General features: G+C 42.1%; 3 protein-coding genes across 3 annotated transcripts; all 3 read right to left on the bottom strand.

The window, feature by feature from the left end:
• Positions 1-5060: 5060 nt before the first annotated feature.
• trim45 (tripartite motif containing 45) lies at positions 5061-13534 on the bottom strand. Its single transcript, XM_079169640.1, has 8 exons — positions 12778-13534; positions 12005-12293; positions 11177-11322; positions 10688-11004; positions 8556-8685; positions 7715-7829; positions 7109-7235; positions 5061-6555 (listed from the first exon to the last, which is right to left on the bottom strand). The coding sequence occupies exons 1-8, from the start codon at positions 13248-13250 to the stop codon at positions 6401-6403; spliced, it is 1752 nt and encodes a 583-aa protein (XP_079025766.1). The 5' UTR covers positions 13251-13534; the 3' UTR covers positions 5061-6400.
• A 284-nt stretch (positions 13535-13818) lies between these two features.
• Positions 13819-18181, bottom strand: vtcn1 (V-set domain containing T cell activation inhibitor 1). Its single transcript, XM_079170663.1, has 5 exons — positions 18027-18181; positions 17182-17246; positions 15532-15891; positions 14941-15192; positions 13819-14326 (listed from the first exon to the last, which is right to left on the bottom strand). The coding sequence occupies exons 1-5, from the start codon at positions 18056-18058 to the stop codon at positions 14214-14216; spliced, it is 822 nt and encodes a 273-aa protein (XP_079026789.1). The 5' UTR covers positions 18059-18181; the 3' UTR covers positions 13819-14213.
• A 574-nt stretch (positions 18182-18755) lies between these two features.
• On the bottom strand, positions 18756-23558 carry LOC306704098 (CD209 antigen-like protein C; the record flags this gene model as incomplete). Its single annotated transcript, XM_079170311.1, has 7 exons — positions 18756-19047; positions 19182-19648; positions 20703-20812; positions 21482-21624; positions 22370-22480; positions 23313-23414; positions 23486-23558. 6 exons carry the CDS (start codon positions 23556-23558, stop codon positions 19492-19494), a joined length of 696 nt encoding a protein of 231 aa, XP_079026437.1. The 3' UTR covers positions 18756-19047; positions 19182-19491.
• Positions 23559-24501: the final 943 nt, after the last annotated feature.

The raw sequence follows: 24501 nt of genomic DNA, 5'->3' as shown, positions 1-24501 counted from the left end.
TCCGGTCTAAATCATTGCATGTCTGCTCCCACGCAACTCTTCGTATTTCATCATTGTGTTCTTCAGGTTGCTGTTTTCTGCTCTGAGCCGGTGTGATCAATCATTCCCGTTGCGCCAGAGTTGTATTGGAAAACGATACATATCCATTGAAGGGCACATCCTCACCCATAATATCACCTTCCCAACGTCTTCAAAATATATATAGAGGAGCCAGCGTGCGATAAGGTTATCATGCTGTCAGTGATGTATGGCTTTACACAAATTACACCTAAACTCATCTACCAGAGTGACTTTCTGTTTACTCACTTTTTGGAGTTGATTTAAGTGAGTCAGTGAGTTTACTTTGCATTCAATTCAATATTCATCATTTTATTGGATCTCCATAATTATTGACGCAGCCAGTAGCAGATTAACGTTTGTATCATATCTGCACTGAAATGAAGAGGGAAGGTTCTCCTGCAGGAAACAGATGTGACAATAAATAGTCAAACTGGTTTACACGTGTTACTCTGCTGGCTGCTTTCTATCTGTTTGAAAATTTGAATAACAAATCTGTTCATTTGTCCGCACCTGGCTTCTTTCATTTTAGCTCACTTAGCTCAACAGGGTTGCCCAATGAAATGCAGATTGCCTTTCCATTTCGCTACACAACAAAACACAAAGTAAAAAACAACAACTATATGATATGTAGGATGAATTAAGGAGTCTCAGAGGAAACAAACTGATCTGAAGTCTGGTGCTACAGCAGCTGATAAGATCTAGTAAAAAACAACACACATCATATTTGGCTTTAAATGACTATGAAATTAAAACAAAACAAATCAAAAAAGTAACAAAAGTACTTTGTTATGTACACATACGACTTATAAGGACATATAAGAGACAGACCAGCGTCTCAGAGTGACTATAAGTGTCTTTTTTTTACACCTGTTTGTCCTCAGGCACTTTCACAACGTTTATGTCAAATTGAAATGTTACAATCAGAATTGACGGCCGAGGTAAAGGTTATTTCTGATTGTGTGTTTAATGGATTGCACTTTATTGCTCAGTAGTGTGGTGATGTGCTCTTTCTAAAATTCTAAAATGCCTCTATAGCTCGTCCTACTCTTCTGACCCGTCCTTTACGAAGCATCTGCGCTGATTTCATGCAGCTGTAATCTTTTTTTTAAATGGTGGATGTTCTTCATTTTGCTCCATGAACTCAAAGACAAACAAACGGTCTTCATTGGCTTTTACCAACTCCACTATTTCCCAGCGGGAGCTGGTTAGGCTCCATTTAGAGCCCAGTAAGTATATTACTGTCATGACTGTGGCCTAACCTCTCTGTCTATAATCAGGTTACACAGTGTTCAACCTGAATGCACACAGAGAGCATGTACAAACACACTCTGAATAAACGCCGGTATTGTTCTGATTTTAAAAACATCTCTGCGTCAGCAGCAGTGGTGGAGGAAGTATTCAGATTCTTTACTTTCGTGAAAGTACTAATACCACCTCTGCAATACTCCGTTACAAGTGTCTCCCATGTGAATACCAGCTCTTTTGCCTTTCATCCAATGCAATTCAGCTTCAGACCCAATTATTCAACTAAGACAGCCAATGGCTTTTTTCACTGAAAAGAAAATCTAATTTCTATTGGACAAACGGGGCATTGTTGGAGCTGTACTTCTTGATCTCAAGAAGGCAGTTGACACTGTTAATCATAGTATTCTCATGTCCAAGTTACTCCGCTACAATCTTTCTTCGGGTACACTTGAAAGGATTGAATCATATTTGCTAAGTAGGTCCCAGTGTGTCCAAATACAGAACTATCAATCAGCTGCCCTGGGTCTGTCCACAGGTGTCCCACAAGGATCTACTCTGGGCCCACTGCTATTTTCTTTATACATCAACGAACGTCTATCGGCACGTCCTGTCGCCAACATCCGAATGTTTGCAGATGACACTGTAATTTACTTACGTGGTAACAAAATGACACGAGTTGCAAATGAACTCATGAACTCCACGGTTCATGTAACAGCGTGGTTAAAGCAATGCTGTTGACAATCAAATGCGTCCAAAACAGTATGTAAACAAGCACTGCTAGTGTAGAGACGGGTGTTTTTGTATCTGGGGAGAGGCTGCAGGTCGTACCTGAATACAAGTATCTCGGACTGCTGTTTGATTCCAAACTTTCCTTCAAAGCTCAGGGGAAAAAGGTCTGTAACCGGATCAAATTTAATCTTACAAATTTCCGGTTCACAGGACTACCGGAACGTAACTGCACCTCACTGCCCTCAATCTGTCAGCGCTGTACGACCCTCGGTCTGTCTGCTGTCACCTGTCTGTCTATCTTGCAACGGCCAGTCGACCCTCATCTACCTGCATCCACGTCTTTTATTGTTGTTCTGCTGTGTCAGACTGATTTATATATTTTACCGTCTATTCAGGCTTATATATATATATATATATAAATATATACCTTTGTATTTGAGTAATCGTACTCTGTATCATTGCAGCACTGATCAGCAGTAATAGAATAACAATAGAAGCTTCGTTGCGTTTAGTGTCTGGTGGGTTTTTGCTTCGTTTGTTACATAACTTGCTCTGCAAACTAGATTCTGTGACGCTCATGAATTATTGACGCCACGCTCATTTTAACAAATCACGATGAATTATTCACAACTCGACACACAGGGAATCTCCAACAGGGAATTCTGTAACAGTGTGTTCATATTCTCAGAGCTGCCTTTCCCAGAGTGCATTTTCAGGTGACCTTCAATGTACAGTGTGTGTGTGTGTGTGTGTGTGTGTGTGTGTGTGTGTGTGTGTCTGGTCTTGACGATGATGGAAGTCCTTGCTGCTCTCTTGCAGCTCAGAGATAAAGTGTCTCCCACAGAAGGATGTCAGGCGCTGCCACAACACTGGCTTTGAGGTGACATGATGCTGTTATCCCTGCATCTCTGCCATCATTCTGTTATTCTCTTCACATGCGTCTTTGTCACAGCTTGAAAGTCAGGCCATATTTTTGATTTTAGAATGAGATGATGAGTTTTTATTTCCACTTTTGGTCTTTTTTTCAGGTAACGTTTTATAAGTATCAGCTACAGCGTTAGATAAACATTCACCTGACAATCTGCAATCAGTGCCGTCATCAACAAGTCAAAGGTACGCCTGAACCTTTTGTTGTTGTCATTTGCACATGAACTCAACAAACAAACAGGATGGACGAGAAGCGAAGACGTGTCACACCTCAGTTCCTTTAATCTTAAATGAATTGTTTTATGAACTGGCCCACAAAAATCCAAACTCAGTGTAAAAATGTAGGGATTATGGGATTACGTTGGTAGTAGTGAATGCAAGTGATGTTTCAAATATCAGATCGCTCGCTGCGCAAACGAAAGTCGTAACAAACTTATAGATATGAGTTTCAGCAACTAGAATGGCAATTTCACGCCTACATTGTGTCCAGAAACAGATTTTAGAGGACTGTTGAGGTGAAATAACAATAAATGAAAATGTATTAGCATATTTCCCTTGTTTGCCATTCGAGGGACAGGAGATGCATCGTGTGAATGGGATTGTGGGTGTTTTAGGAAGGCGGGTGATCTGTTTCTGAACAAATTCTAAGCGACAACATTGCCATTCGAGTTGCTGAATCTTCACTTATATTAGACCTACAACACATCTGATAGTTTCAGCTTATTGCGGTGGGTTGTGTTCATTCAATCAAACATTTCAGGTTGTTGCAGACACACCTGGTGAAGATCCTTTTATACTTGCCTGTTTGCATAACTTTCTAAAACTCAAAGGCAGTAAATGTAAAAGATAAAACCAAACCAAAGATGCCTGTGAGACAATGTTGCATCACTATGGTTGGTTCTCCAGTGGAGAGCTCAGTGGGTGAAGCAGGTTTATGAGGTCTGGCGTCAGTCCTTCTCTCTGGGGTTCACCGCCCCCGCTGTGAGCATCCTGCCATTTGTAGTGCACACTGTCATTGTTCAATTTGGTGTGTGTGTGTGTGTGTGTGTGTGTGTGTGTGTGTGTGTAGTGGGCTTAGTTCCTACTGGATTGACTTCACTGATAGAAGGGATGGAGAAATCAATACTAAAGGCAGGTTTTAAACCGCTCCATCATCTTTAACCCCCGTCTGCCCTCATGTAACTGAAGTGTGTGTGTGTGTGTGTGTGTGTGTGTGTGTGTGTGTGTGTGTGTGTGTGTGTGTGTGATGAAGCAGTGCCACCGCTGATGATGTAACTTCCTCTGCGATGGTTTGTTTTAGTGGAACAGGTCATCAAACATTCACACTGAGAGTCAATCTTGAGCCGCTTAAGACGGGGTTTTTTTCATGATGATGCAGAATTCATCATGAGGCTCTTCGCTGTGAGAACGACGGCTTATTGAGAACGCTGATGATGAATGATTTGTAGGAACAAGCGCGGAGAAGTTCACGCCGCAGGCAGCGAGAGACATGATGGTTAAACATATAAAAATAAAGAGCAGCTCTCTGCTGCCACCCGGTGGTTTAAAGAGGGAACGTCACGCTCAATAAACTAACGAGCGTTCATGATTAAATTAAACTTTCTATATTTACATTTTGTTCTCATGTTGTTTTGTAGTTTGTTATCAAGAGATGGATAATTCTGGATTATATCACTGTTAAAAGAATACCTAACAAAATAACCATTTGCATATCAATAACCCCTCATGCTTTCACGTTGAAAGAAGAATAAAAAAAACGGAGAAAAGTAACGATGAATTACTTTTAAAAACAAAAACATCTCTTTACAAACTCTCACAGAATGATCGTGACCTCATTTATCCAGTCGAGCGCTCCCAGCCTCACTGGATTAAGTTGTATGAGAGTTTGTGAACAGATGTTTTGATATAGTTTGCCGTTATTAAAACGTAGCTTTCATTTACCTCCATTCATTAAGACATGTCCGTGTTTTTTAACTCGTTGTTCACCGTGGAGGCATGAGAGAAGAACTAGGTTCAAGGTAACAGGGTGAGATATTGATATGCAAATAGTCCTTTTGTTCCTTTAGCACAGTTCCATGAAGAAAAGAGGCAAGGTAACGCGTGTTTACAGTGTGTTTATTTTCATTGTACAGCCTTAAACGTCTCAGTAAAAACTAGTGAAGCAGACAAAAGCACCACTAAGATGAATGTACGTGAACAGCAGCAGCAGCATATCGACTCTTTAGTCTTGGATCGATGTCGGACCTCAAATCAAAAAGAGAAGTCTTCCTCCAGTATTTGCATCAGCAGAATAAACATTTATTTACTCTCACACCGAAGACGAGGACACAGAAAATACACATTCAGTGGCTCATCGTGTCCTCCGGAGAGGAGCAGCTTCGTGTTCCAACAGGAGGCCGACTGCTCCTTCCAGGTCTCAGTGTTTCCAGATAGAACAATACATTAGTAGTGTTTATTTGTTAATATATGGCAATGTTTAGTGGCTAACTAGTTATTATTTAATATGCTGAAAGAAAGATAAAGAGTACGTTTTTACTTTAGAATAGAGAGAAAAGTCTTTAAGTTCTTGTTTTTAACTGTAACACTAATTCTTGAAAACTGACATTTTGATGAGATTCCCTTAAATTAGTTTATTAAAGAGTTAAGAACAAGAATTTGTATTTTACATTTCTCTCTCATGAACTCCGTAACGTCGACCGTTTGTAAATCGTCTCAAACACAGAATCTTACTTATTAGCCGACGTTTATGCCGATAAAAATCTTCTGCAGTTATAGTTCAATATTTGGGCCGATAATATCGTCCGGCTCTATTTCGTACCAGTCGTGACTTCAGAATAATGAACGTGATCCTTAATGTAACGTCTGTTCTGTAGCATGTACAGTACCATGTACTGTCTTTGTGACAGTGTGGAGTATTAACAATACTTCTTTATATATTTCAGCATTACAATTGGTTTTTAGGCACTAAATTACAAAATATATTTTCCTTGACTGAAAGATATAAAAATACAAAAGTACCACAGTTTGGTGATTCTAAATGTTTCTATTTGAATGAGTTTTACATTAAAGATATAAAACACTGATTTCAGCACCTTTATGAAGTCGACAGCAGCTTCAAGGTTTAAAACAGAAGATATTAAGAAACAGATTTCTCTCTTGAATAAGAGGACGATCTGCCCTCAGCGAGGTTTTTATCTACGGTTTCACACATCTTTCTGTTGAGAACTAATAAAGATAATCCTGGTTAAACCTCGTTTTATGTGATTCAGGAGGAAACACAAGCTGCTGCGATTGGATTTCATTGTCTTTTTCTCCATCTCGTCATCGGTTGGCTGAGCTTAGACACCAAAAGTCACCTTTCGGCTGCTGCCATCCGCCTTTATTAACTCGCATCACCTGGACAGGTCTCGTCTCCTCGTCTCCTCGTCTCCTCGTCCCCTCAGAGCTCAACGGTCCGGAGGTGTCCGTGAGGAGAAACTGCAGCCAACACGCTCTGAGGCAAACACTCGGACTGCTCCGCCGTGCTGCCGCAACAAGACCAGTGAGGCTTCCCGGGGTGTCCTTTATGACCGTGACCACAGCCTTTGAATCCTCCTGCAGACAGACAGACATGAGATAAGATTAACAACTATATATATTAAAGCTACTGTATATCTGACTTCATGTGCAGCAAAATCAGTGCAGCTGTGAACAGGATGACTATTACGGTGGAATAATTACACTCTTAAATATTCTTACAATGTTGTATCTCATCATCAGCCTCTGAAGAACTGTAATTTATTTTGCCCCCCCCCTCTACTCATCCGTCTCTTTGTGGTCGTGTCGGCTTTAGGTGGAGAAGGAAATGATGTTTGTGATAATGACAGAAGAGAAAATTGTGCCTCTTTTCTCAAAATGTAGCACATCTCGTGGCTGAGTGATTCATAAAAAACGTTGTTTTTAGCTGTTGTTGTATCTTCAGCATCTCTGATGCTTGTTTGAATACAAAATGCACACGGAGAGTAAAAGAGATCTGATCACAAAACCTGTTCACAGAAGGCGTTCCAATCAAAGAACACAGAAGACTGATCCTTCATCTGTCCTTTTTAAAGAACATCGTGGACTATGTTTTGTTCACTGGGACCCTTTGAGGTCCTCCTCTGTGTACCTGGCATGGCTCCTGTGCAGCCACAGCGAGCCTCTTTGGCTCCTCCGCTGGAGCAGAAGGAGCAGCAGTGAAACGTCCCGCCGTGACGCCTCCACTTCCTCTTCACGTGCAGAAGAAACGGAGAACCCTGCAGGACGAGACGGGACAGAGACGCTCAGTCAGCTGTCTGTCTGTCTGTCTGTCTGTCTGTCTGTCTGTCTGTAGTTCTATAACTCAAACTGTCTATGAAACTGAATATGCCTATGAAATAAATAAGTGAGGAAATAAGTAAACCAATACATGTGTGATACAGACTGAATGTGGCATTAGGAAATAAAAGTATCCGAAAATAAGTATAAATGTATAAAATAAATAAAAAAACTCCCAGTCAGCCGGTTTCATGTGCTTTCGCCTGCAGAGACGTTTGTTGTTTTAACGTGTCAGAGTGACGTGAACAGCCCTGAACACCACGACTCAGCCCGTCTTCACATTTACCTGCTCTAACGCGCCGTCCTCAGCTGCAACACGCGATTAATAACAGTTTATAGAACGATAAATAAATAACGAAAACATGAAAACAACGTTTCGTCTGCATGCATTCCCTGCGTGCCTCCATTAGTCTGGTACCTTGACGTGTTGAGCTCTGACACAGACCCACACCGAGTAAGCTCCCGTCTCCTCAGCTGTGAATGAAACTCTGTAGGATCCGTCGCTGTTATCGGCCACCGTCGCCTCCAACGAGCTGAAGGGAAGGAACAGAAATCATCAGAGAAACAGGTTCTACTGTCAGTACAATACATAAAACCCGGGTATCTGGTAATAAATAATAAATAAAACAAGTTTAGGTACCCGGGTATCTGGTAATAAATAATAAATAAAACAAGTTTAGGTACCCGGGTATCTGGTAATAAATAACAAATAAAACAAACTCCAGTCAGACTACAGTAATTCAACCTCGCTGATCATTGAAACACATTTCATTAAAACTGGACAGAAACTAAACAAAACTCATCAAAACCGTCTTTGGTAGTCGTTCCACTGTTCCAACAATCACCAACTCTGGTTTGTTATATTATATATTATATTATATTCACTCCTCAGAGCTCCCAGGTTTTCTTTTTGTTTGTTTATTTGTGACTGTTATTATTACAAATACTATATGGATAATATGGAGGATGAGAAAATGCAATGAATATTTAGAAACAAAGGCTGTTGGAGTGATCTTGTGGAGGTCTTTAAAGGGAGCGTCTCCTCTAACATAAGGAACATAAATAGCACAGAGGCAGAGCTCTGTTGACCTCTGAGCAGCTGAGAGGCAGACGGGGAAAAAGTTCATCAACTATGAAACTAAAACTGGATCGTCGATGACTAAAAGCTCACTGTGCCCCCGTTGAAATGCATTTATTAACCGGCCTGTTAAAAAAAGCTAAAATGCTGACACAGCAGGTCGGACTCTCTGACCGCTCACCAGTCCTTCTTCTCCTTGTGGACGATGCTGACCAGGACGTGCTCTCCACCTCGCTCCACCTGCTCCCCAGCAGAGTCTCGGCACACCAGCGTGAAGTGTCCCTGCTGACCCTCCACGCCCCTCTGCAGACCTGTGAGCAGGAGGGGTTAAAGGTCAGAAGGTCAGCTGCAACTTGACTTTAGCACCAATGACTCGTGACCTGACTTGTACTTTAGCCTCTTGACTTGAAAAGACTTCACACCTTCCACCCGAGCGAATAATAAGTATGTTACTAAAAAAGTGTTCAATGCACTTTTTATTTACCCTTGTGTTGTATATGTAGCATTACGGACATAATTCACATTTTATTTATTTACATTTATTTCACATTTTTCCAAGCTACAGACGGACACGCAAATGGCATCAAAATTGTAAAAAAACAAGACGGTGACGACCAAAAACCAAGATCCCATTTAAAGAGACACTGGATCACTCAGACACGCCACAGACTGGAGACGCCGAGTCATTCGTCTTGTCACACACACCATCTCACCCCTCGAAACGACCCCCTACCGAGCGCCGACGTCGGCCACTTTCCCCCCTAAACACACGGGGGCTGCAGCCGGAGTCCAGTGTGACTCCAGACACAGCTGCTGCTGCAGACCTGAACTAAAAAAAACATCCCATCATTACTTAAGTGTTTTGTTAACTTTCACCATCGCTGAGGATATTCATCAGCTGCTGTTGTTGTTGTGTTATAGCCGACATCGTTTGTGTTCAGTTTGTGTTACTGAAGCTATTGCTGCTTTAGCTTCTACTGCTAGCATCCCCGCTGCTACTATTGTGTCACGTGTGCAGATGGTGTTTTTTCCCTTCCTGAGATTGAGACGAGAAGATTTATATCAATCTCATTATTGTGTTAAAAAACACACCATCACTGCTGCTGCTAATGCGTGTGAATCATCAGTGGATTAAAGCTCCCGGCATCTGTCACCGTTACAGACACAGCTGGTTTAAATCCACCTCTTCAAACCCTCCTAATCACACAGAGAGGAGGCGGATGATCGCCAGTAAACCTGAAAGAGTTCTGCTTTCTAACAGTCGACACACAAATCTGACCTTTCTCTGCCCTGTAGCTACTGTGCGTAGCAGGAGCGTCATTATCTGACGAGCATCGTGTCTAAACTGAGGTTGTGTGTGTGTTTCTGTCACTCTGGAGTTTGAACTACATGTCTTTCCTCCTGCCTCCTGAAGATGTCCCGCAGCCTCTTTCATGGTCACCTGGAGGTGTTTCCTTGTTTGAGAGTCAACGTCTCCTCGCTGCCTTCGGGCCTGTTGAGTCGCCTCCACATTCCTTCGGCCCCACAGGAATTCTTTCAGTCTTTGAGCCGAAGCACCCAGGAAGGTTAACAATAGTCTTTAACTGCTCCAGAGACCTCCTCCCTCCCTCCCTCCCCCTCTCCCCCACCCTTACCCGATCCCCTTCACTCCCCACCTCCCGCCTGCAGCTTCTCCCACAGGGAGAGCTCTGGAGATAGTTGTGGCATAGAAATACAAAATAAATATCTAAAATAATTGGTGCTCTGGATGAATACTACAACCACAGCTTTTAAAAACAAAACATAACTCAATTGATGATACACTGATTGAAAACGTGAATAATGTAATGTTGAGGAAAAGTGACCGGATCAGCAATTCTAAGGATAAAAGGGGCATAGCGAATATACTCTGAATGTCACATGGACAGGGCTTTTATTGTGAAAGGTAAGAACAGAAGGATGGTCTGCTCTGCCTTTGTCAAAGTTAAAATGAGTAATAAAGTTTGTTTTCCTAGTTCAGACTATGAGCCTCCATGTTGTTGTTGTTGTTTTATAAAAGTAGTTTCAAACTCAAAAGTATGTCAGTGGCTCATTAGAAATAAAAAATGAGCAATTACAGGCTACATAGACAGTAAAATAAAAAAAATAAAAAAATGTAAATGAAGAGAATTCAAAAGGATTAGAATTACTATAATTAACCTAATTAAGATAAAATAGCTTACCGAAATCTCTGAAATACATGTTTAAAGAAAACACTTTTAGTGATGTACGGAACATTAGAAGAAGCTTTAAGCTCTCTTAAAACAGAACATATTTGCATGAGTGCGGGTCTACCGTCTCCTTCCACGGTGCACTTGCTGAGGTCCACCGTCTTGGAGTTGATGACGCCGACCAGCGGGTAGCCCTCCACCTCCCCCGCTGGCTCCCTGGCCATGAAGCTGATGCCGCTGCCGTCATCGGGGGCCACGGTTGCCGGGTGGGGGTCGTAGCCGGTCTCCGCCAGGCCGGTCAGTCTCCTCAGGGTCACTCCTTTGGCGCTGAGGATCTCCGCGTCCGAGCCGCAGCTCAGCAGCCTCTCGGCAAACTCCACGCCGCCGCCGACGTCCAGCATAGCCTGCTGCAGCTGAGCCGCCTGCAGGTGGAGCTGGTTCCTGTCGGAGTAATAACATAAAATGGGCAAAGTGGTCCCACTTTGAGGTATTCTTTTTTTAAATTGACAGGAATATTCCTTGAGATGCTTCATACTGCCCCGTGCTTGCTTTTAAGATAATCGTACACTCCATTAACCTCCCATAAGAATAGAACATGTCGGTGGTGCCGTACCTGCGTTGGACACGGAGCTCCTCCAGGCGGTGCAGCAGAGACAGGCAGTGGTTCTCCACAGCGCTGGCGTACGCTCGCGCAAACGCCCTCACCTCGGTCGCTGTGGCATCCACGCGGGCCTGCAAGGCCTCCTGGGATACTTCCACCTGTAACAGTGGAAACAAAAGGTTTAGTTTGAAAATACTTTTAAATCGAGTGGGGAAAGAAACATTATTGTTACGACAGGTTTTCAGTTTATGACTTCAAAACTTAAAGGAGGTGGTTTGTGGGTTATTACGTCATGTTGAATTACAGGTTTTAAAATCCACGTGGTCTAATGTGGACCTAGTGGTAAGACGGATTATGAGACAATGACGTGAAGGAAGTCTAACCACCTCTCCTACATCGGACCAAGACAGAATTTATAGTTGTTTAGCCTCTTTTTGTTGTTGTTTTTTGTCTCTGTAGTCATGTTGTGTCTTTTTGCAGTCGTTTTGTGTCTTTGCAGTTGTTTTGTGTCTCTTCGTTGTCATTTTATGACTCTTTGAGGTTATTTGTGTCAGTTTGTGGATATTTGGTGTCTTTTTGTAGTTCTTTTGTGTCTCTTCCTGTTGGTTTGTGTCTCTTTCAGTGATATTTTGTATGTGAAGGCCAGAAGAACCACTAACACTTTGGTCTCCTGGATCTGTTCCCGGTAGACCTGCTCAGTGATCCATCCACGGCTGTTGTGAAGCCTGAACTTGTGATTAACGATATAACCATAAAACTACATGAAGTGAGCTAAAATGAGTCGAGCAAACACATCTAAAAATAAACTTTGCTTTCAGTCTAAATGAAACTCTGTTGCACCTTCTGCAGTGAGTCCTTCAGGCGCTCCATGCGAGGTCTCAGGTGCACCGTGACCACCTCTCGGATGCGTTCTCCGTGTCGATCGATCACGTCACGGGTGGGGCAGCAGCCGTGGTCGCGGTGCAGCGTGGCGGCACACTCCAGGCAGACGGGCAGGTCGCAGGGCTGACAGAAGAGCCGGAGCTCCTGGCCGGGGTGCAGCGAGCAGAGGACCGGGCGGCACAGACGACCGCGAGACTTCAGATCCTCCAGACGCTGGACGGAGTGAGACGCTGTTCGCTTCTGCCGCCTGAGGAGAGAATAAAAAGGTCCAGTTCAACATCACATCTGGAAAAAAAAATAGAGATGGAGATCAGAAGTTTACTGCAAGAGAAGAGAAGAGAATACGACGTAAAAATACAGAATAATATAGAATAGAACTTACCTCTGAGCTGGACAGCAGAGTAGAATAGATAAATAAGAGTTTAACCTTGTTAGTCTGTTAGTACGACAGCTCAAAATGAAACACATTAGAACCGGATATCGGCTGATTAGAGCTTCACAAATGTGAGGATTTTAAGCTTTTCTTCCTCATATGAGACAGTATTAATTAATATAATGGAATAAAATAGAACCGACTCTACATGTGCATCTGGCAGTAGACTAGAATAGAAGAGAAGAGACTCTACCTGTGCGCCTGGCAGCAGAATAGAACAGAACCGAATAGAAGAGACTCTACCTTTGCGCCTGGCAGCAGAATAGAATAGAACAGAACCGAATAGAAGAGACTCTACCTGTGCGCCTGGCAGCAGAACGCGCACAGGTTGACGCAGCAGACGTCGCAGCGGCTCTCGGCGCCTACTTCGCCGCACAGGTCGCATCCCAGCGGGCCGTCCGTCACCAGGGTCTCCAGGAACACCTCGTCCAGCGCCAGGTGGTCGGTGCTCAGCCCTCCCGGTCCCGACGGAGGGATGTCCACCTCGGAGTCGCAGTCGGGGCAGAGCACCGTGACGGTGACGGCGGGTCGGTCCCTCTGCGGCGCCTCGCTCTTGCCGTTTTCCGGACTCTTGCGCGAGGACACCGAGAACGGCTCCAGCTGGCCGATGCAGTCGGAGCAGAAGGTGTGCAGACACGGGAGGATCTTAGGGTCCCGGTACAAGCGTTTACAGCCGTTACACACCGCTCTCGGGTTCACCAGGACTCCGTTTTGCGGCTCCGAGCTTAACTTCGACTCCTCCGCGTTTTCTCTCCGTTCAGACTGAGACATCGTCTGTTTTTGGAGACTTCTGGTGCCACAAACACACCGGTGAGACCCACCGTGAGACCCACCGAGCTCCACCAACCCGTCAGGACCGAAAGAGAACTTCCCTCAGAACAACACATGGAACTACACCAGCAGCTTTCCACACTGTGACTACAAACACTCTGTAATTACACCGAAGCGCCTCAAATCCCACCGGAAAGTCCCACTTTTCCTCGGGAGAAGTTGGCTGCGTTCACGGCTCCCTGGGACATTTGACGCCTCACTCACAACTAGACCAATAGGAAGCCTCTCTGGACTTATCAGGGGGTGGTCCAAAGACTTTCCAGGACTCGTCAGTATCAGTCTGGGACTCTGAGTGTCCCCATCTACTGGCAGGACAGAGCAACATGTTGGATGGACAGATTCTATAGTTCACTGTCTTATTGTTTGCAAGAAATAAAACTGATCTGATGGCAGATATTTATAATGTTTCCTATCATTTTATGAAAAAGAAAAACATGTATATGTTTTTTTAAAGCTGCATTTTCTCCTTTGACATCACAAACTTTGAAAGAAATCGACCCACTTCAGAACAATGCATTTATTAATTAACTCAGTCATACAACAACGTTAGGGTTATAGGGTACTTATATCATAAGATCATTGTATACGCTGACATTTAATATATTGTTTAAATTCTTTATTATATTATTTTTCTGCAGTTTCTCCACATCGATGGCTATCCATCCTATTTTATGACTTATATTATAAAGAAAATCTAGATGGCGCCTTAACTTAAAACTTGGTACATACACCTAAGAAAGTAAAAAAGAAATGTTGATTCTGGTAAAACTTATGTTACATTGTAACAACGCCCTCTGTAATAAATTAAGCATTCATTGTGTGTGTCTGTGTGTGTGTGTGTGTGTGTGTGTGTGTGTGTGTGTGTGTGTGTGTGTGTGTGTGTGTGTGTGTGTGTGTGTGTAATTAGGTGAGGTAATAGATGCAGAGGACACTGGTCGTAATGCTCAGGTGTGTTGATGTCAGCAGGGAGGATGCAGCGCTGAAGGTGAAGTATGTGTTCTCTGTAACACCAGGACCTGCAAAATAAGAGAGGAGATTCAAATTATATTTTTATATGTATTTAATTTGATCTCATTTAAGCTTTTGTCAAGTTTTTGTTTGGATTTTACCTTTGTGCACGCTGATAAAAACCTGAATATATTTATACTTTTTTATGTAGATAAATCTGCTAGACGTCAGAAAAATTACAGGAACATGTCAGTGTTGCACTTCCATGAAGCTGAAGCGACAACTCAGAGACACATTAATACTAAATCTAATCCGAATTAAAGCAGGACCCTAAAGCTGCTTTCTGGTCTATTTGACTAAATGAACATCATGCTGTATTGAAGAAGACTTGAAACTAGAGATTGAGACCATAAACTCATGTTTACAATGTTTACTGAGGTAATAAATCAAGAGAGAAGTAGAGTCATTTTCTCATAGACTTCTATACAACCAGAGGAGTCGCCCCCTGGTGGACATTAGAGAGAATGCAGCTTTAACACATGAAGCTTTGGCTTCACTTGTCAAACCCAGAGGTTGTCACCTGATTTAACCAACAATCAACACGCCAATTCGTGACACATCAACTCAAGAGATTCTGACATTCAGATATCCTTGTAAAAACATTCATATTGCAGAAGATTACCTGTTACGGTTGCTTTAGAGACGGCCGTCACCAGATCATTTTCAGTCCTGCAGCTGTATGTTTCGCTGACGTTGACTGGCTGCAGCGTGCTGACAACCTTGAATATCCCCACAGGCTGCTCAGTGAAGCTCGTGCTTCCATTCAGGACGTTCCCGTAAAAGTCCGACCATGTCACGTTTGGTTTGGGGAACCACCGGGGAGCCTCAGCAGTCAGGGTGCCGCTGGTGAATTTAAATGTGGGGGCCGAAAAGGCTGAGAGAATAAAAGCATGAATCTGACTTTTCAAATCATCATAAAACATCCAGAAAAAAAGAAAATAAATGAAGTGTAATTAAGGGTATAACAATACAGTTAAAGAGAATAGAGAGGGAAGAGCTTAGTAGACTACCAATGTTTCCTTTAACCCCTTATTTAGCATTAATAAGCAGTATATAAACATTTGATAAAACACACAAAAAGTTGTACTTTTAGTGTGTTTACGTTATATCTGCTTATAGCTACATATCACATGTTTATATCATCTACATTTTCTCTGAGAGATTCACCGTCAAAGCTAACACACAGTGAAACTGGAAAGGCGAGTCATCCTACCTGCAGTTTTGAGGTGAATCTTGACCTTCCCACCACCACCAGAGGAGCTGATGGTGCAGGTGTACTCCCCCCCGTCGCTTCGTCCCACGCCCCTCAGCAGCAGAGAGGCGTTACCCTCCACCAAAGCGCCGGGGAAGAGCTGGGTTCTCCCTTTGAACTGCGGGTCCTGGTCGCCGAGAGACGGCTCTCCGTTCTGATACCGGTAAACGGACCCCGTCAGCCCCGTCTTCTGCCAGGTGACCGACATCTCTGTGACTCTGGCCGGTTGAGTCTTTGTGTTCAGATAGCAGCTGAGAAGCTCGTCGTTGCCGAGGTTGGCAGTGGGCGCCATGTTGTCGCTCATCACCTCGGACAATTGTCCTGTGGGACCAGGACCAGGACCCAGTCACAAACTCATGTTGGAGAATACATTATCAGCTTTGACAGAGTCTCACTTTTGGTGCAAATGTAAGATTTGTTTTAAAGGGGCAGTGCGTGGGATTTAGTGCCATCTAGTGGTGAGGTGGCAGAATGCAACCAACTAAGCCCTGCTCACCCCTCATCAAAGCAAACTACAGTGGCCTTCAGGTAGGGATAGGTATCTTTAGGATTGTATTACTATTGGCAGCTACTCTTATTGATACTGCTTCTTCTTCATGACTTAATAATTGCTTTAAAAACTTACAATTTAAAACAGGATCATTGAAAAATGAGGAGTAACTTCGTAGGATATCATTCAAACTGTTGCATGAGGATACTTTGTGTCTTCTGTGTGTGTGTGTGTGTAGTTGAAGGAGCTCAGTGCTGAAGCTTGATAATAAATTACACCTAAACATTAGAAAATTATAAAAAAGGACCAATAACGTCGGGGCTTATCAATTCTCTGGTCTTTAATAATTGAGCACCATGCAGGGCCCGTTTGTTACTGAGTTGTGGTACCCATCACTACCTTCAGGTAATGTGGAAAAGCAAAACGCTAGAGCCAGTGTTAGGTTTGTCTGTTCTGGGCTACTGTAGAAACATGGCCGACTCCGTGAAGAGGACCCACTCCCTATGTAGATATAAATGGCTCTTTCTAAGCCAACAAAAACACAACGATTCATAGTTTAAGGTGATTATACACTAATGAAAACATAGTTATGAATATTATAATCCATTTCTGCCAATAAACCCTGCTAAACCCCTCACACTGTTCCTTTAGGAACACACAGCTTCTTCATTCCCCTTATTATTCCATGTAGATATGATTGATAGCCTGATAATTGACTACATGATTAGTAACCTCACCCTCCTACCGGAAGCCTGAACTCAACCACACCTGTGGTCAAACCTGGTCTACATTAAACAAACAGGAACAAGATGTGTGCAGGTTTCTTATCATCTTCCAATGGATGCCTCCGCACAAATTGAATTATCTTAGAAGGAAATTCAACAGCATTCAAATGCACATAGAACATCACACATAAAGCTGCACACACACACACACACACACACACACACACACACACACACACACACACACACACATACACACACACACAAACACACACACACACACAAAGAATTAACTGCGTGAGCTGAACACACACGCCACGTGTCCCCTCAGGCCCGACAGAGCCTGCCACTGACAGGACACTGACAGGATCTCACGAGGAATCCGGATGTTCTTACCTGAGAAGGACAAGGCTAAGATGAGGATGATGGCCGCCCCGAATATGACGATGAGGATTATCATGCTGCACGCAAAGAGACACACGAACACAGGAAAGTGTCATTGAACAGACGAGCGGCTAAAATCAACTTGCAGATCAACTTCACAGCAACCAGAACAAGAAGCTTTGACTGCTGTGGACATTGCAGACGTCCACCGGTGAAAGAAGTGTGTTTGCACATCATTTACTGAAGTAGAAGTATAAAAGTACTCTTTTAGAGGTATACGTTTTGCATTAAACACTTTACTGAAGTAAAAGTACAGACGTATTATGAGCAAACCGTACTTAAAGCACCAAAAGTTCTGCAGAAAAACCACCGATGACCGAATATATTATTACACTATTATTAGATTGTCATATACAGTTTGGTAGTTTAGTCCCTGATGGGACCCCTGCACGGGATCATGAAATGTTTGCCTTTTTTTGTGAAATATTAGATCATTTCACCTCTTTGGGCCTTGAACTGTCGTTTACATTAAACTGTTTTATAAGTCAAATGTCACTTTATTGAAACAGCCAACAAATAGACATCTGGAATGAGACAAGGGGCTCCTATAGGAGACATCGCTGGTTTAATAATTAATTATACTGAAAAAGAAACCAGTATCTAGAGCTGTTCAAAAGAAAGTGGAGTAAAAAGTCCAATATTGCCCTCTGGAATGTTATGTAGAAGTATACAGTAGCATAATAAAAAGACCACTGAACCACAGTACTAACAGTACTTCGTTACTTCCCACCACTGCTGAGACCTTTACGCGTTGAACCACCAGCAGTCGAGAAAACACTCAAACCTCGTGGCCTCACCTGCAGAAGATGATCTGCCCGATGGTCGCCATGTCTGCTGACGGAAACCTCCGGAGAAGAACAGCTGACTCGATCCTGTGGCTGAAGTCAAAGGTCCGGTCACGCCAGACGGACTTCTTCTGCTCCCACAGAAGGACTACGTGCTGGTTGGCCTCCCTCGCAGCACGTTCAACACCACACCATGAGTAAATATTACCTTTAAGGCGTGTGCTTCATACTTGTTGACGTGTCGTCACAGGAGCTCATTTATCTTATGAAAATAAAGGTTGAACGCTACTAATTAACAAGATGAATGGCTCCAATTCAGCAGCTTGTTTCCCAGAGTGACATTTAAAAAAAAAAAAGTATATTCTTTAAAAAGGTTAGGTTGTTATATACAGTAGTATTAGCTACCATTTTGTGAAGATAGTCCGTGTATACATAATGGTAAAAGAATGACAAGTACTGTGAGTTTCCTCCAACAATTTACTCAAGGTGGAGTACGTTTTAAAGTGTCATGGTGGAAAAAAAGAGAAATGAATGAAACAAGCGCCACCAGCCTGAGAAAGAGGACAGAAACCCTCAATTACCATCTCACAGACGTGATATGAGCAAAAGCACATTCATTTCATAAACCTGAAACAGACACAAAGTTCATTTCCCTGGATGTTCACTGGTATCAGAGGAGAGCGTTTACCCCGGCAGAAGTCCACCACCAGCTCTTTGGTTTTACCAGAGTTGACCTGGAGGCGGTTCCATCCTCGTCGTCAGAGAACTTTTGCAGGCGACAGTTGGCAGAGTCGTGTTTGAAGTCCGAGGTGTAGATGGTGAAGAGGAATGGAGCGAGGACGGTTCCTCGTGGGGAATGCACTTCATCATGTAATGTCTATCAAAGGGACACTTTTACAGTGTTTCTTTTTCTCTATTTCACAGCAGGAGCTGCAGCGTGAAACCAATCTGGTCTTTACAGACGTGCTCGTCACACTTGATGCAGGTGTGATGGCGGTTTAACTTTTACCCATGCTGCTTGATTTCTTTGAACCTTTTTGACCGCCAAATACAAAAAATAGAACCGTGAGAAGTTTTAGTAGTCAAAATCAGTTTTTTTTTATTACCGATAAAAATCTGTGTGGGAAAATCCTCCTCAGTTATTTGAGAAGTGAAAGCAGACTGTACCATCATTGTGAAAGTGCTGAAGGGTGGCACGTTGTGGTTGATCCCTGTCTCGTCCAGATGTTAAATAAGACATTTGACGCAGAATCTGAGAGACAAGAGGATTCACACGCAGGAGCAGAGACTTGAACAACAGAAGCTTTACTATGGGATGGACTTTGCTGAGCAGAAACAAGCCATCTTTAGGTGGATTGAGGACCAAATTATAAATGTTTTTTCCTTATTAATAAAGCAAGCCATCAAGTCTGCAATCCAAGAAAAAAAGAAATGAATTCACAAATGTTTTATCTCAAAACTTCATCATGCACCAATCCTACAACCTTTTCTCACAGATCCATCTCAGACTGACACCGCAAGACGAATCATACCAGTTCTTTGAGTTCTTTTCTCCAGATGTGATATGAGCACAGTCCTCCTCCCCGAGCTCACCGTGTCCACCACCATTGTCGGGCTGAGTTTTCCGCCAGAACCTAACAGGTCAACAGTTATGACGTTGTTCATGTCTATTCACCAGGAAATGTTAAGACTTAAACGATGTGCTGCTGCTGCTGCTGCAGGGACAGAGAGCCCGAGTTAGCAACCAGCCGGTGAACTCAGTGGAACATTCCGCTCAATGGAAGTGCACTTTGATTGAATATTAGACTTAAAGTCAAGAGGTGGAAACAAACACACCTCCAATGAATGATGCTGATGTTGCTTTGCTCAGTTTTTTTTATGATTTATTGTAATTTTGTGTTTTCAACTTGTCCCAAGTGGCCAAAAATCAATTCAAAGCAATAAAAGACCAATAAATGCTGCTTTAAGGCACTTAAGTACGGAGGCGCGATGCATTCACTTGAACCCGTTTGTTTGAATTGACGAGCCTCAGATTCCTGTGAGAGCTTCTCATTTACAGCTTGATTTCATGGAAGCAAACATGTCCCGACTGCCTGATCGTTATATCACCCGATCGTTATCAGTGAAGTACGACATATCGGTCCAACCGATCCTCGAGAAACGGCGCAATGTCCAGCTGATCAGATTGAGAATTTAACGTCCTTAAAGACACGTTGTATGTCATACAAATAATAAACCTAAATAAAGCCGGACTAAACCAACCAGGCAGGACATGTTTGCCTCCATGAAACCGAGCCAAAATTAATAACAGCATCCGCACAATCAAAAATGTGGAAAAATCTTTAAAATCTTCATCTTATAGATTATTTTTTTCATTAAGTTTCAATATTCTTATCTCACCAATTCAGAAAAACTGGGAAAATATTTTTGAGTGCATTACCTTTCCGTACTTAAGTCTCTTTTTCTACATGTTTTTATATTTTCACACAAATAATCTTAAATGAGGGAATAATAATAATAATTTATATAAAGAAGCGTTGCACCATCTGTTGGTTTTACTGGGTAAAAGATATTTCACCATCAGACATGCTGTTCACATGCTGAGTGTTATTTCTGATTCCAGTGCACAACCACAATAAATCAATTCCAGTAACGTTTGTGTTTTTGTTCATATTTAACATTTCTTACTTCAGAGACAGCCGAGCTCCATCAACCCACATCCAGCTCTTCTCCTCGACTCTGTCAGTCAAACCAATCCAAGCCTGAGTTTCTGTCTCTGTGACGTTGGAGAGGAAGCTCTGTTCAACAAAAATAACATTTTGTTTTAATATTACATGTAAATGTCAGGTTTTCAAGGTGTTGAACGTAGAACAGCATGAACTGAACTTTAATAAATCATTCAAATACAATGTGTATGATTTGTTACGGTAAAAAAAACAACAACAACAACAAACTGCTGGTTATTCTGTTTCTGTTTCTCCCCTCGCGCCATCATGAGGTGGACGTTTGTGGTTCAAAGTGGAAATTCAAGGCTTGATGCTACTTGCATTTCCAATCCATTCATTTCAATATCAATATTCTTCTTCCTTTTATGATTTGTTTTCTTGTTTTATTTTATAATGATCCTCTTTGGGGATATTCTTCGTCCTCTAGCGCCACCAGGAGGTGCACGTTTTCTCCTCTATATATCTCAACATTTGGTTCAGACATTCGTGGACGTATCCTTTGTTGAAATAGAAAGTGGACGAATTTTAATCATTTTGATCTCTTAAATTTGTGGCAAAGATGGGGTCTGGAGTTTTGTCGCACATACATTGACTTGAGACTCGTCCACACAAGACTTCTTTACAATTACACCAAGATTTCTGCACTGCTGTGTGATTGAACTACCTTAACCTATGAACAACATCTCTGTCTTATCCACATTTAATTGTGTATGAAAGTTACACACATATGGTACGCTCTACCTGTTCTTCGGTGCTGCTGATGACCACCAGATCTGCTCCTCTGTCTCTGCAGTCTAGTCTTCCTTTGTCCCAGGAACCGGACTCTTCAGAGACGAGATAACAGGCACAACTGAACATCCTCCATCCTGCAGGACACGGCCTCTCTGCAGGAAACGATGAAACTTAATACAATCAGACAAGAGCATGCGCCAAAGATGCAAGTATGGAGGCTAAAAAACACACATATTTGGTGTCCAGACGTTTCCAATTTATACTTGCACATATCTAATTATTATGAATTGGTGCAGGTACGTGAAAGCAGTTGGAAAACACAAATGTGTGTCTCTGTTTCTCTCACTTTGTTTCTCCCTCACACATCTGTCATGACACACTGATTGAAAATACATTTGAGACTTGGAAGGAGATTTCAACACACAAATAATATGACAATAAATGTTGCCTGATTAGTATTCAGGATTGGTGACAAAAAAACGGTAATATCGAGACAAAAATCTGATAAAAGACGGGTACAAAACTATACTCCCTACAAGTTTTATTTGTATTTTTTAGTTAGATTTATCTGAGAATTGACAATTTTACTATTCTGTATATTTACATATGTCTTAAAGAGCAATATTATCTGTATTATTATTTGTATTATATATTTTATTATAATGTTGCAACACTACATAGCTCTGTTCAAACATTTCTGTATTCTGTTTATGTTCATTTGTTTGTTGCAGATAAAGCCTCATTCTGAACAGTCAACATGTGAACAGAGTCTATTGGACTCCACATGTTTGACAGCGCACCTGTTGATCGTAGATCCGTTTTTGCAGAACTGAGATTACAGATTATTTTCACTATGTGGCTCCTGTAGACGAGGCTGTTTGTGTTGCGTTCACTTACTCAGACGGTTCAGCGTTCCCACGAGGCTGACGTTCAGCCGGTCTCTCTGCTCAGTCAGGTCGGCTCTGAGAGTGAAGAGCTCTGCAGCTGAACGCTGAACGGAGACCAAGTCTGAAGCAAACCAAGAGACGCTCTGATGTTTGTTACTGGATCTCAGATACCAAATAACTAGCGGGTGGAAGATTAAAAATGACAAGGACATTTATGTCAATGGGACCTGATCTGTTTTGGTTTTATTAACAATAACATTTGTCTTTGACAAAGAAAATACAAAAGGAAACTAAATCTAAGAACAAAAGAGAAATGTAACAGTCTTGTCTTTCATAACTGAATCAATTTAAAAACAATAACATCTTAAGGAAACCCGACAAAAACAATTGTTTAATTACTCACTGAGGGGATATGCAACAGGTTAATAGGGTTGACATCATAACTAATGAATATCACCATGAAATTTCCCCAGTTGATTACTTACATTAAGACTTTTTTTGTATTACAAGTTGAGGCATTATCTCATTACGTTATTGTCCCGTCTATTTGGATGAGATTTGGTCCTGATGTTGGAAGGACATGCAAAAAAACAACAATAATTTCCTACAAACATATTCACACGGAAGTAACAAGCCTGTTTTTTCTATTCAATTAGATTCGATTTGTATACAGCCCAATATGACAAATTACTAATGGCCCTCAGAGATGTAAGTATATATATTTTTTACAATTTAACAGTTTGTTTTCAGTGCGATATCAAAGTACTTGTACTTTGTTGTATATGTCTTATGTATGAATATATATATTTAAAAATGACTTTGAAATTTCAAACAAACAAAACAAATGGAGGCAAATGAGCCAGAAAATAAAAATAAAAACACATTATACATACGTGAAGGGCATAAAGGAGGGCAACAAAGCATAAGTGAAGTCAAACATGACTCAGACTCACAGTGGACACCGAGGCCGATGAGTCCAGCCAGCAGGAAAACACTCAGCAGCCCCAGAGACAGAACAACAGCTCCATGAGATCTGCTCTCTGAGCTCCTGGGACCTGAACACAGTAAATACAGTAAAGTACACAAACAGTGATCAGAGGATGAAGCACACACTGATCATTCTCACCTGTGTGAGTTCTTGAAGGTCTTGAGGAAACTTCAGACTTGTCATATTCAACGTTGGCGTAGATTTCCTCCATCGCTCATGAAGACGTTCAGCTGTTAAATGATGAACGTGTTGCTGGTTTCAACTTCTAAATATATTCACTTTTGAGGAAGTCACAAGTTTCAGAGGCGCTTCAAGTAGTATTCTATGACAATCTTCTGCCACAATATTATCAGACACACCATATCTATAAATAGATGTTGGTTATCTTTTTATTCTATTCAATTTAATCGATTTCAAAAGGGGCTTTATTGGCGTGGGAAATATACATTTACATTGTCAAAAAAGTGTGAAATAAAAAAAAAAATGTACATAAATCTACAGAAAAACAGAATACAGAAATGTGTGAACAGAGTAGCATTGAAACATTGTAATAAATCTATCCATCTATCTATCTTAGGGTAGAATGGAGGTATAAAATAATGAACAATGCTATTGTGAAGTTAGTTGACTCTGGACAGCTCCGTTTACTTGTACACTTTGTGATGCAAATAAATCTGCATGAACTGAAGAAAATCCAATCTCTGGTGTGTTCTGTGGGGGTTCGTTACTGAGTTCCTAAGAGTGAGATGCTGTGGTGTCTCACCACGAGTCACATAGAGAACAGTTACTGAGCCAGCCGTTAGGTAAAGTCAAAGAAGCGGCTCATCAACGACAAAAAAAACACAACATTTGGCGAGCCAGCCAGGAGGAGGACTCCACGGGGACCACATGCCCGAGCGGGGCGAGCGTTGCTCTCTCACAGACTGAACATGAGCTCAACACAAAGGTAAAGCAAACTTTCTGCATTGCTGCTGTCGGTGTGTGAGGAGGAAAGGACGGCTGCGAAGGTGTGGAATGTTCCCCGGGACGTCCTAAAACCGTAATATAGGAACTTGTATTCAGTAACAGTGTTTTGAACCCCACTAACTAATTCACGGTTTAATGACAAGTATAGTAAAATTCTGAGTGACATAATTCTGATTTGACTGTCAAAT

This window comes from Pholis gunnellus (genome assembly GCF_910591455.1).
Source record: "Pholis gunnellus genome assembly, chromosome: 12".
Classification (NCBI taxonomy): domain Eukaryota; kingdom Metazoa; phylum Chordata; class Actinopteri; order Perciformes; family Pholidae; genus Pholis; species Pholis gunnellus.
Note: the sequence above shows the minus strand (reverse complement) of the source record. Positions and strands in the feature narration are given on the sequence as shown.